General features: G+C 39.1%; 2 protein-coding genes across 6 annotated transcripts in view; one reads left to right on the forward strand and one right to left on the reverse strand.

The window, feature by feature from the left end:
- The first annotated feature begins 22 nt into the window (after positions 1-22).
- Positions 23-8,478, forward strand: LOC120558509 (transmembrane protease serine 11D). Of its 2 annotated transcripts, none has more exons than XM_039799530.1 (5): positions 23-345; positions 1,874-2,057; positions 4,424-4,701; positions 6,497-6,639; positions 6,720-8,478. In XM_039799530.1, exons 1-5 carry the CDS (start codon positions 273-275, stop codon positions 6,954-6,956), a joined length of 915 nt encoding a protein of 304 aa, XP_039655464.1. In that variant the 5' UTR covers positions 23-272; the 3' UTR covers positions 6,957-8,478. The 2 variants fall into 2 exon arrangements, with proteins under 2 accessions (XP_039655464.1, XP_039655465.1); XM_039799531.1 differs by having other exon boundaries at positions 4,427-4,701.
- An 865-nt stretch (positions 8,479-9,343) lies between these two features.
- Positions 9,344-12,595, reverse strand: part of dip2ba (disco-interacting protein 2 homolog Ba) — a 43,960-nt gene continuing 40,708 nt past the window's right edge. For 3 of the 4 annotated variants that reach the window (XM_039800169.1, XM_039800167.1, XM_039800168.1), the window contains 2 exons: positions 12,107-12,230; positions 11,695-11,947 (listed from right to left, as the gene is read on the reverse strand). In XM_039800169.1, the coding sequence (XP_039656103.1) occupies positions 11,695-11,947; positions 12,107-12,230 (377 nt within the window). Of the gene's footprint in view, positions 11,948-12,106; positions 12,231-12,595 lie in introns of all 4 variants that reach the window. The other variant, XM_039800166.1, reaches the window with a different exon arrangement.

A 12,595-nucleotide genomic window follows, 5' to 3' on the forward strand; every position in this document is an offset into this window, starting at 1 on the left:
CTTTCCCAAAAGCATTTAGAAAGATTTGTCACACACATTTTGAAACATATGGAGCATTTCTTCTTTAGCTAAGTGTTGGGACATCTTACAATTAAATAGTTACATTATTATTGTTATTTTTAGTTATTATTTTGTTGTATTTTGTCATATTGTCATTACAGGAGTACATTTCACTTATGACGCACATATGCCCATGAGGCCATTGGCCAGAAGGAACTGGAGTTGTTTTTGTTTGCAGTAAAAAAACAAAATTCAGTTTAACGTTAAACTAAATGGAGCTTAAAGTGTTTACAGTGCTGTTTTTGAGTGCTTTGTATTTGAGTGATCTGACTTCACCACAGGACAGTGAGTACAACCAGGACCAGGGGTGGGAGGGAACTAATCATGTAGCTAGCTTTAAAAAAAAAAAAAAAAAAAAAAAAGTATTTTAAGAGTTTGGTTTTTTATTTTTTGAAAATCCGGCAGTTACAGAGTATCATCCGTTAACTTTAGCTAGCTATAGCTAAAGTTAACGGATGCTACTCTGTAGCTAACTGCCGGAAGCTATAGCTTACAGTATGTGCAATATGCTGCCATGGTCACTGAGATTGGTTGTACGCAAATGGACATAAAGCTACCATGTGTAAATTAAGAATGAATACTAGCTAGCTAACTCAGAAAGTCTCAAAATAGCCTTTTTTTTTTAACATTCCTGCCGTCCTTGAGTAATGTTAGCTGAAAAGTTGACTCTTTCTTCTACCTTAGTAACGTCAGCCTAATATTTAAAGTGACACTGTACCTTTTTGAAAGGCGAAATAACATATTATCCAACTATAAATGAAAAATTGAATTTATTAGCAATAAAACGTACCCTTTCTCAGTTTGATGCACTTTGAGGTTACATCCGGTAGCAAATGTAGCCTATAGCTAGCTAGCTTAGTAACGTTAGTCTTTCTCATAGATATATATATCAGACTTTCTGCTCTGCTCTGTTTTTCGGGAAATCCTGGATAGCCTACAGGTTAAATCATGAACTTTATTTAACAAAAAAAAAAATGCCCCCTCACAATTTTTAACAGCCCCCTAATCAATCATCTATACATCTATCTATTTATCCATCCATCCAAGAGGTTCTTGCAAGATTTTAAAACAGGGCATTTCACTTCCGTACATTACTGATAAGTTTGCTGACTTTATGACTGATTGTGCTAGTGTTACGCTACATTTCCGCATGTAAAAGAAAAAAAAACATTTGAATAGTTGTAGCTCAAAAGTTAAAAAAGAAGGTGAACAAACGTACCTAAACAGGAGACATGTTTGTTGTTTCCTGCTTGTGGTCCTCTACAGAGCCAAAGTCCTGATGTCACCTCCGGGCTGTAGTCACTGCTTCTCTAGCTTCTGGGACACAATAGGGTTTATGAAAAGTTAAACAACAATTCATTTGTATCATTAAACTAGAAAACTAACTAAAGCATTGAAGTGGCCATACTTGCGTCATCATTATTTGGTTGCTACTATATCCACTAACTTTTTATTACTTATTACAAAAGTAATCATCACAAGTTCCCACAGCCTAAGTTGCCACATTTAAATTTCTTGTTTTGTCTCACCAATTGTTTAAAAACCAAAGATGTATACTTGATATATGATGATATAAACAGAAAAGCAACAAATCATCACATTTGAGAAACTGAAACCAGAGAATTTTTGGCATTTTTGCTTGATGACAGATTTAAACAATTGATCAGTTATCAAAATAGTTGATCAATAATTGACTAATTGTCACACACCTCAAATGCATCTAATGTCACACCACTTCCTCCAACAATGTAAACAACAGGATGTAATTTTAGAAAAAAAAGAAATGGAAACTTTATTTGATTGTGTTTGTGAGGCTGTGGGCAGCGGCTCCTGGTCTCCCCCCCTGGTGCATTTCGTATAGTGGGGGGGCGGGAGGCTCCTGAGGGGGCTTGGCCCTGGCAGGTCAGCATCCAGATCCAGTCCAAGCACCACTGTGGCGGGACGATCCTCAGCAACCTCTGGGTGCTCACTGCCACACACTGCTTCCACAAATACCTGTGAGTATAACTTACACACCTTACTGATGTGACTGACCTGCACTCATTCACATTTGGTGTATAACTCACCCTGTGTTTGTGCATATGGAATAGAAAAAATGATGTAAACACATTATGGAAAACGTTGCTATTAAAGTGAACTAATTATAAATAAAATAACATGTAAAAACAGTTGAGACAGTGAAACAGTAAAAACAGCATTTTCCAGCTATTAATGAACAACACTAACATAAAACAACTGATAAACTCAAAAGAGGCCAATTAATCTGTGACCTAAGTGCATGTGCACAGGTTTCAAGAAAACTATTTATTATGTGAAGAGAAATAGACTTGAAGATGCTGAACACAGAAAAACCCGTGGAAGAAACAATGGTCATAGGATGTTACATATACATCACATATAGAGGTGCATCTAGATTTACCATGATGTAACCAGAGGTCCATATGAGCAGATGTCTAATAGTGTTATTTTACACAGATTTAGGGTCAGTTTGTTGTTCTCTGTATTAGTGTTTCACCATTGAAGGTTTTATTGGGAAGAAGCAATCAAACTTGTGTCAAATGTAATAAAAGACAGATAGTAGCTGGGTTGCAAAACACAAATTACCCGGTACAAACTGGTGATGAAACATTATTTCAACCATGAATTCAGACTGAGAAATGCATCTGTGATTTGGCCTAGTTTGACCCAAGTTGTAGCAGTGTGATTTCCACCTCTGAGCTGTGGTGGTTTGTTTACTTTTTCTCTTTTCAGAAGTATTCATGTTTGACATTTTTCCTTCTCTCAACATGTGTGTTAGACTCTAAGTGTGTGTACATGTACAGTAGGGCTCTGTATCATTAAAAAAAATTGTATACCGATACCGTGACTTCGATACCGGTTCCTAAACGATACCGGTTCCTAAACAATACTTTTTTCGATACCAATTTAATAAAACAAAAAGAAATAACAACATTACATGTTACAACACAATTTCTTTTATTTTTAGCTCCGACTAAACTTAGCACAAAAAGTAAGGACATTTGTGTTTGGTAGATCATTTCTCTGTGGTAACAATGCTTTTTGGTAATAAATCGTATAACAGCAGCAGCATGAGTATGTGGGTTGCGCCCATGAAAAATTTGCAAAATCTTCTCTGCCAATGCCAAACAGCTTATTCTGCCATTGACTCGTCTGGTGTTTGGTGGATTGGATGATTGAAGTTTGAAGAAACAAGACATATTGGCAATTTAACAATTTATTCATTTCACAAACAGGAGCCTCAGTAGCATGTGGAAGAACCATACACAGCCACAACAGCCTGGCACCTCCTCCTCATGCTGGTCACCAGCCTGGTCACACACTGCTGTGGGATGGCATCCCATTCTTCAACCAGCATCTGTCGCAAGTCAGCCAACGTGGTTGTGTTGGTCACTCTGGCACGAACAGCACGCCCAAGCTGATCCAACAAGTGTTCAATGGGGTTGAGGTCAGGACTGCTGGCAGGCCATGCCATCCTCTCCACTCCCACATTCTGGAGGTAGTCTCTGATAAACCCTGCCCTGTGGGGGCGAGCGTTGTCATCGTGGATGATAGAGTTCGGTCCCAGACTGTGGAGATATGGGATTGCCACGGGTTGCAGAATCAGGCACCTGATTGGCAGCACCTGGGGGTACCAGAAGCTCAAAACAAGTGTCAATAGCAACAGCAAAATAACCTGTTCTGCAATGGCAGAGAAGATTTGGCAAATTTTTAATGGGCGCAACCGACATACTCAGCGCTGCTGCTCATCCCACAAATACATGTTCCTTACAAATAGGGCACCATTTGAAAGGGAACTAAACAGGCTTTCCAAGGGTATAAGATTTATTGCCAAAAAGCATTGTTACCACAGAGAAATAATCTACCAAACACAAATTTCCTTAATTTTTGTGCTAAGTTTACATGAGCCCCGTCTCTGTGTATAGTAGAGTTTTTGCTGTTTGTCTTTAGGACGTGTAACTTTAGACAGCCAATCACCAGCATTATTAGATCTTGGTATAAGCATGCTGCATGCTTATTGGCTCACTGCCGCTGATGAGATTTACTCCTTAGGTATTGAAATTGGGTATTGAATGACGAGGCATTTTTTGATACTCAATACGTTAGAGGCAATTCAGTCGGAGCCTAAAAAGTATTGAATTCGGTACCCAGCCCTAATTTACAGTATATCTGTGTACTCTTACAATATGTACATTATATTTAACATGCTCAATAAAGAATACCAGTTCACAGGAACTAATGAAACCAACATGTGTGTGCTAGGAGAATGGATAGGTGGCTTGGTTTGCAAAGAGAAAGGCAGTCAGAGTCATAAACAGTCACATGTATTCTGTTCTGTGTCTAGAAGGATCATCAAAAGCCATTTCCATGTGGTGGCAGGACTTAATGTGTTATCTGCTCCAGGAGCTCAAACCCAGATCCGCTCCATCAGGGAAGTCAAAATGCATGAGGACTACGATGACGTCACGTCTGACAACGATGTGACACTCTTGCTCCTCAGCTCTCCCTTCAACTTCACTGACCACGTCCAACCAGTCTGCACTCCTCATAATTTGACTCATGAGTTCATCCTCAACTTCAGCCACTGTTTCATCAGTGGATGGGGGAGCTCCTATTACAGAGGTTAGTTTAAAAACTCACTGATTCTGCAGCGTTGTTATGAAAGACATGATGGTAAACCCTGAATCCTTGCCGACATCTCTAACTAACTCAGACTCAGTGGGAAAGAGAAAGGTACAACTTTATAGTTTTTTTTATTGCTTTGGTACTATTATCGCAAGTAGGTGGTAAAACCTCACAAATCTTAGTAGAAAACTCATCAAAATGGCTGCATTTTCAGAGGTTCAAATTTGGTCAAATGATTGTAGAGGATGTCTTCTTTGATCACAACTTCATTACACATAGGATAGATATGGGAATTTTAGATTCTGTTAATGTTGGGTAATGTAAGTGAAAACTGTCTTCTGTCTTTCACACTACTGCAGCATATTACTTTCAGCACCTCTAACAGCGATTTGAAACATGTATCTTGCATTGTTTTGTTACCGGATTTACTGGTAGTTAAAACGACTAAACTGAAAAGATATTATTATGTTGTGTTTTGGTGATTAAACCATGTTCTCATGACATTTAACAAAAACTTATATTTTGAATCAGTGGTTGTGTATTGAGAGATGTTTACAATCCAAATGAATGCACAATGGCAAGTTTTAAATGAAAGACAGTTTTGTACTAAATGTTGTGAAATTGTTTCACATAGTTGTGATAGTACCTGTAAGACACAATAACCTTTACTTAAAGGTGCCCTGCCATAGAAAACTGTTTTTACTTGCATTTTTTGTGTATATTCATAATATATATATTTTTCCGCCTTTAATTGACAGGACAGCTAGGTGAGAAAGGGGAGAGAGAGGGGGAAAACATGCAGGAAATTGTCACAGGTCGGACTCGAACCCTGGACCTCTGCGTCGAGGCATTTACCTCCTAAATATACTATGTGCGCCTACTCTACCGACTAAACCAACCCAACCATCCATAAAGTATAAAAAAAAAAAAAAGATTTAGCATTGCACTTTAATAACAACGTCAGACTCACAAAGGACAAGAAGGAGCAGAGCCAAAGATATCGTATTCTTATTCCTTTTCCAAACCTGGAAACTACATTTCCCATGTTGCAACGTTGGAACCCATCAGCTATGGGTCTGACAACGATTTAGCCTCTGGGGGCAACGGCTAATAATTGTTCCGGTGTAGCCAGCGGACATACAGGGCAGACGATAACCGATGGGTTCTAAGATTGCATTACGGCCTGTAAACGGACTGTTTACCTGCATGCAACCAAAAGCCCGCTCAAACGTGATTGGCCAATACTACTTGGACTACAAACGGACTACAATCGGGAACTAGAATGCTTCTGATACCATAATCTTGTCCCATTGCCTACAGATTCGGGATTCATATGCAGATATTTGTTTATAGAGAATGCCCACAATGCAATTTGACTTTCTTCACTCGACTGCACAGCTTTGGGTGTGTCATGCTAGTAGCGGCTAATGCAGCCTCCAGCCTCTAGAATTAAGCAGAGATTCAGCCCTAACTGCTGACTCAAGTGACATCACTTGAGGCAATTTATCACTTTGTGCAGCTCTCTCTGAAGCCACAAAATGCTTTGTACAACTTTTTCCCATATATGCAGTAGAACTCAAAACCTGTAACCAGACCTCATCAGTTCCCCTTTAAGGGAGACCTGGCCAAACATGAAAGTTACCATAATTCTAAAATTAAATGTTTATTGACTGCTTAAAAATGCTAAATAGTGGGTTAAAGTTAAGTGTTGCCCGTGTTTTGAAATGTTGCTCTCATATATAATTGCTTAGCCCTTTATAAGTAAAGTACCATTTTGGTAAATGTACTGCAGGCAGACTGATGAACAGATTGCAGGAAGCTGAGGTGGAGCTCATTGACAGGATTACGTGTAACCTGATCACCTGGTACAACGGCCTCATCACTGAAAACATGATCTGTGCTGGACTGGAGAGCGGGGCGGCTGATTCCTGTCAGGTAATGACATTTTTAAACTCACTACAAGCTACAGGTTTCAGTTCAATAACACATGATTGTTGTTTGTGTGTGTGCCTCAGGGTGACAGCGGGGGGCCCCTGCAGTGTTACAGCGAGGACGAGGACAGGTTTTATTTAGTCGGAGTCACGAGCTTCGGGCACGAGTGTGGACTTCCTCACAGGCCGGGGGTGTACGCCAGAACCAGCAGGTTTGCAGGTTGGCTGAAGACGAGTCAGACAGCATCAGTGTCTGCTGCACACAGACTGAACACAAGACTGATCTCAGCTCTGCTCAGTGCTGCTCTGATGCTGCTCTGAATCATCCATACAGTCTGTCAGCAATAAATATCACTGCTATATATGTATATCAGACTGTTTAGATGTTTTTAGCCGTCTAAATTTGCGATGAGATGTTCCACAAACTTCACCAGTCAACGCGTTTAGACTGTTATGTCTATGAGAGCATGTTTAATGGCCTAATGGTTTCTCAATCAGCGTCTTACTCTGAGTGGTTTACAACATGAAAATTGTATTTTCTGCCAAAGTTAGACTTTTTTTGTTATTTCACAAGGCATTTCTGTATTTGCATTTTCAACAAGTGTACATAAGTAAGAGTTCTAATAACACAGTCAACAATATACTATAAAGTATTTATAAAAGAGAATAATATATTGAATACATTAAAAGATAAAGGCAGTAAGTAAGTTACATAATGAGGAAAAAACATAAAAAGGCTATTCAGTTTTCAATATTTTCTATAATGTAAGAACTGATAGCTTTTGTTCAACTCAATTAAGAGAAGAGGGAAGGTCGGAAACCAGAATATTTTAAATAAAGAATTTCTCCAATAGAATAATAGTAATAAGAAAAGAAACATGTTTGTTCTAGAAAATGTGTTCTAGAACAAACAGGACACTTGCTTTATCTATTCAAGCTTTTAATTAATCAGGAGTCCTCCTAACCCTTCAATGGACTGTTAGACCCCTCATCTTCTGGGAAAGGTTTTTAGAACATCTGGACCAAAATCTATCTAGTAACAACTTATTAACTAATTAATTTACAATTAATTAATTTACAACAGCATATTGCATGGCATATTAGAAAGTGACAAACTCCCAAATTGTTGGAAATGTAAGACGGAGGACGGCTAATTACTTCATGTCCTATGGTCCTGTGATAAGGCCCAGGAATTTTGGACCGGGATACATGGTACCCTATGTCGGATTGCAGGGACCAGGGTTCCATTCAGTCCAAGATTATTTGTTCGGGGAGATAGGTCAATCCTAAACGGGATGGATAAGCACATAAGAAGCTGGGTCCAGACTAGTTTACAGATAGCCAGACAGATTATTTTAAGAGGATGGAAGAATGAAGGGGTGCAGTCAATCCAGAAGTGGGCTTGTGAGATGGCTAGGGTGGCAGCATTTGAAAAATGTCATATACAAAAAAGCGTTCATGTTGCGAGTTGTATGTTTTGTATGTTGTTAAAAAATAAAAATTGTTAATCCCAAAAAAAGAGAAGTGAGATACCAATGAGCATTTATCAATGGTTCACCAACATTTATAATAGCTGTATTACCAAATATAAACAATCAATATCAGACAAATGTATTTTTAACAAACTGGCAACTCAAGACTTGTTCTTATTAATGGCATGAACATCAAATGGCAGTTTCTTGAAACTCCATCACAACTTAATGAATGCTTGAAAACATCTCAAACACAGCAGTATGTTTTTCACAGCGGTTGGCGGTGATGTTAAGTGTAAGTGATTTGTAGCAAATAGGGTAAATAAAACATGCAAACCACTAATGCATAGTGAAGAACCTGTCAGCCAGTTAATAAGATACCTTTTAGTATTATTAAAGAAAAAACTTAATATGTTATTAAAATATGAAGTGAGAACTTCCAGTGAAAATGACGATGTAAATATTTGTAAATTCACAGAGGGAGCAAATTAAAAATGTCAAATGTAGTTAAGACCGCCACCTGGTGGAAGGAAGATGCTATTTTCCTTTAATGCAGCAGATACTTCCTGAATCTTTCTAAAGCTTCCAGAGATAAGGAAGGAAAAAAAGCACAAGAAATTCTGACAAAGGATTTTTTTTTTTATTATTATTATTTGACATGAAACACATCCAATGACAGTGTGACAGTGTTTTTTGTCAAGTAAGACATGTTAGAAGTTATCGCACCATTGACTAGTTCAGAATGTCTTTGCTGCAGCTCGACGATGCATAGTGAACAGACAGTTGTTGAGGTATACATTGTGGGCCCTTGAGTTTTTTTTTGTGTGTGAAATATCCTAATTTCATTACCTCACATGTACATTTACATTTTTGTGCTTAGAATAATCACTTTGGAGGTTTAAAATGCATGTCGTTCCTCACAACACGACAACTTGAAAACTGAAATAAATATTAAAATGGAAATGGTAGGATATGTCGAGGTGCACTGTCCATGTTAAGTTGCCTGTTGAGAAAGTTTTCATCAAGTCTCAGAGCTGATGAAAACTGGCGATGATGACCAATTTTAGAACCGAGCAGTGAGTGAAATGTTGGCTTGGAAACAGAACGACTTAACTTTCACACAAAAAGGGAATCCAGGAATAAACCTTCTTTGTTATGACATTGGAGGACAAAAGTCTGTCAACTTTCCCTTATTGAATAGCACCAATGTCTATCGAAAAGGCTTGAAGGCCAACATGACATTATAAAACTTTATTAAAACTCGGAGTCAAACAGTAGCAACAAAGCAATTATCACACAGCAGCTCAGAAGCTTCACTTTGTTATTTATGAGTAACTCCAACGTGCCCCAGATACTGGCTCGCAGACATGTCATCAGTGTCTGTCACTGAATGAAAAGTGGTTTACTGACGTGATGTGCTGCAAGTCAAGCTGCTTCGAAATCAAAACAGCTCTTTGCAAAAGTTGAGCAGTGTAAAGAAAGATATCAGGAAAATATTAATGAAACCCCTATAAAAACATATCTGATTCCAATCTTGAATGGAAAGAATTAAAATACAGTGGCGGCGACATAAAAGAAATGTAAAAAAAAAAATGGTTCAATATTCTGGGATAATTTCTTAAAAAAGACAAACCTTGTTGCACCAGAAAAGCCAAATATCACTGGACACACACACACGCACACACGCACGCACACACACATGCACGCATGCTCACACACACGCACGATATTGGGAAAGTGCACATTGTTTCTGCCAAAACAATCTGAAACTTTTTTCTTCTCTTTTGCAATGTGATACCATTAAATTAACAATGCAGAAAAATGCTGTCAAGTATGAAAGATCAGTCAAGTTTTTATCGACAAAGTTACACATTAACACCAGTAATATTTGACCTCTAAAATACAGTATACAAACAACATCCTGACCCTCATTTATTACCTCCATTTTTATAAAGGAGGATTCTGCCATTTTTAAATCACGGGTTGCTTATGGAGTGTTGTTCATTCTTTTTTTTTTCAGTGTTACAGACATTCAGAAAGAATTGGTTTAAATGTTAATGATGAAATGAGAAAGGCATGACCGCAAACGTCTTCGCAAAAAGAATGAGACACCCCCCCCCCTTCTAAAAAATTATATACGAGTGTCTATTGAGTTATAAACTGGCTTCTGATTCCACGTATGAAAAAAAAGTGGAATAGTCCTTTACATACACTAATAGTACAGCTAGAAATGAGGGATTGAACATAAAAAGTACTGACGTTCCAAAGGTTTAGTAAGGCAAAGTTATGTCCTGGTTCTTGATGTCTTTTAAGAAATTCAACAGTCCATAATCATAAACGTCATCATGGTGCAATAAGTCACTGACTTGCCTTCTGATGATCTATGTTTATCTAACCGACTGGAACGCTAACATTAAGTGAAAGACGCTCTTTGCTTTAACGTGGGATACTACAGGCAGACCGAAAGCTAGCGGCTCGCTTCAATTCAAGCCATGAAACTGGTAAATTATCCTTTATTTCTTTTCTTTTTTTTTTGCCTGCATGTTGATATTGATTGTATTCCAAATTAGCATGCACACCTAAACACCAGTAATCCCTTAAACTCTTCTTCAGAAAATCCATGCTTTTGGAAAAAATGTATTAGTACTTCACAAACATAAGGACTAACTAACGGACCAACTTGCACCGGAAAATGTATCTGCGTTTTCCGCCCGTCAATGATCACTTTTAATATCCAGGTTTTTATGTTTAAGAAGCAAAGTCTTTCATTCCCCACACCAACAAATAATTTGAGTGTAGTTTTTTAGGACATTTTGTAACGCATGAATGCCGACAGCATGTCTGCAGGCAAATCCAGTATGTGATAGGAGGGGAGAGCCGAGGTGCGCCTGGTAGAAGAAGGTGATCTGTACTCGCTGGTAGCACTTTTGAATACTGATGTGGATTTGCTCTCATGAAAGCAGCAAACATGGGGGGTGTCCCCCTTGAGGCAGGGTAGGCAGGAAGCGCCTCAGAGGTGCAAGGACTAAAAGTGCAAGAGGGTGAAAGTTCAAGCTCCTCTCAGCAGTTCTAGTGCGCCATCCTGCCTTCAAGAAAGAAGATGGGGTTTAAAAAAAATAAAATAAAAAAAGAAGCACACGAGGATGAGTGGTTCAGGATAACAACCAAGGAATGGAAGGAGGGGAGGACTTTTTTTTTTTTTTGAAAGCATGTAATTAAAAATGTCTTTAAAAACATGAACTGGAGCTATGAAGGAGAAGTGGGATGCATGGAGATGATCAACATCATATTTCCTCCATCTGACAGGTGGATCTACTATCAAGACGAGAGAAAATATCCGTCCCACTCAGTAGATCTCAGTGAACCTGGACTGCAGCGATTGAGCAGGTGGAAGCAAAGAAGAAACGTTTTCTGAGAGGGAAGCGCGCTCTTGTTACAATACTTGCTTTCTCACATTGTTTGGTGTTCTGAACGTGTATCTGAGCTTAAACATCGGGGATGCTACTGAACGCACGCCCCAAGTCCGTCTCCCCCACGTCTGTTCCCAGAGCCTGGCTCAGTTTTCTGCACTCTCATCAGTTGGTGAATCACATGTTGTAGGCCACGTAGATGGGGTCCAGTTGGTCTGCCAGGAAGGAGTCTCGCAGGTGCATCCTCTGCTTCTCTCCTCTGGAGTTGATGGGGATCACCCCGGGGTCCACAATGACCACCACCCCGACGATGAGGTGGTGCTCCTCCAGGACCACGTTAGTGACGAGGGGCACCAGGTCCAAGGCCTCCTGCTCCGAGCCGCTCAGCTCCGCCACCACCACCAGCAGGTTGGTCCATGTAAACACAGCACTGAGGGGCGAGAGTGTTCTTAAAATATGAATTGTGTTCGGTCACGTCTTTTTTCGTGTTACTGTGTGAACTACAGGCTATGGTCTTTCTCAGTGGGTGTAAAGAAAATGATGTTGCTTTAAAAAAAATAAATAAAAGTGACCAACTGAAGAACCTCACCTTTCCGCAATGCAGCGGTGGGCTCGGGACACAGACGTCTCGATGTCTATGGGGTGATAGCGTAGCCCCCTCAACTCCAACGTTTCATCAAGAGAGCCCACCACAAACAAGGCATCATGACGATCTGTAGCAGAGAGGAACAAAAGTTTGGGATTATTTAAAGTTATGGACTTAACTAGGTTCTGACAATATATACTGTAAGACACTATACATGTGTGCCTTTAGACATTTGGCCTGTTTTTTTTTACTGTTTATGCAGTTATCCATTTATCTATCTCTGGTAGTATTTTGGCATTGCAGGCAATGTTGCATATCAATTAAGACAACTGCTTTATATTAGATAGATTTTTTGCATCAATGTGATGATGTACCTTTACTTTCCAGTTATGTACTTCACTGGATTAGTTTATCCATCAACAATTAGACAAACTACAAAATAGATTTTGCAGAAACTTTACTACATCAAGATATATGTTGACGTCGCAATAT

This window comes from Perca fluviatilis, chromosome 5, assembly GCF_010015445.1.
Source record: "Perca fluviatilis chromosome 5, GENO_Pfluv_1.0, whole genome shotgun sequence".
Classification (NCBI taxonomy): Eukaryota; Metazoa; Chordata; class Actinopteri; order Perciformes; family Percidae; genus Perca; species Perca fluviatilis.

What these genes read in the sequence shown, in the direction of transcription:
- LOC120558509 (XM_039799530.1), top strand. Translation starts at nt 273, where the DNA reads ATGGAGCTTAAAGTGTTTACAGTGCTGTTTTTGAGTGCTTTGTATTTG. An exon ending in CACTGCTTCCACAAATACCT is followed by an intron (nt 2,058 to 4,423) that starts GTGAGTATAACT and finishes TTCTGTGTCTAG; the next exon opens with AAGGATCATCAAAAGCCATT. An exon ending in GGGGAGCTCCTATTACAGAG is followed by an intron (nt 4,702 to 6,496) that starts GTTAGTTTAAAA and finishes AATGTACTGCAG; the next exon opens with GCAGACTGATGAACAGATTG.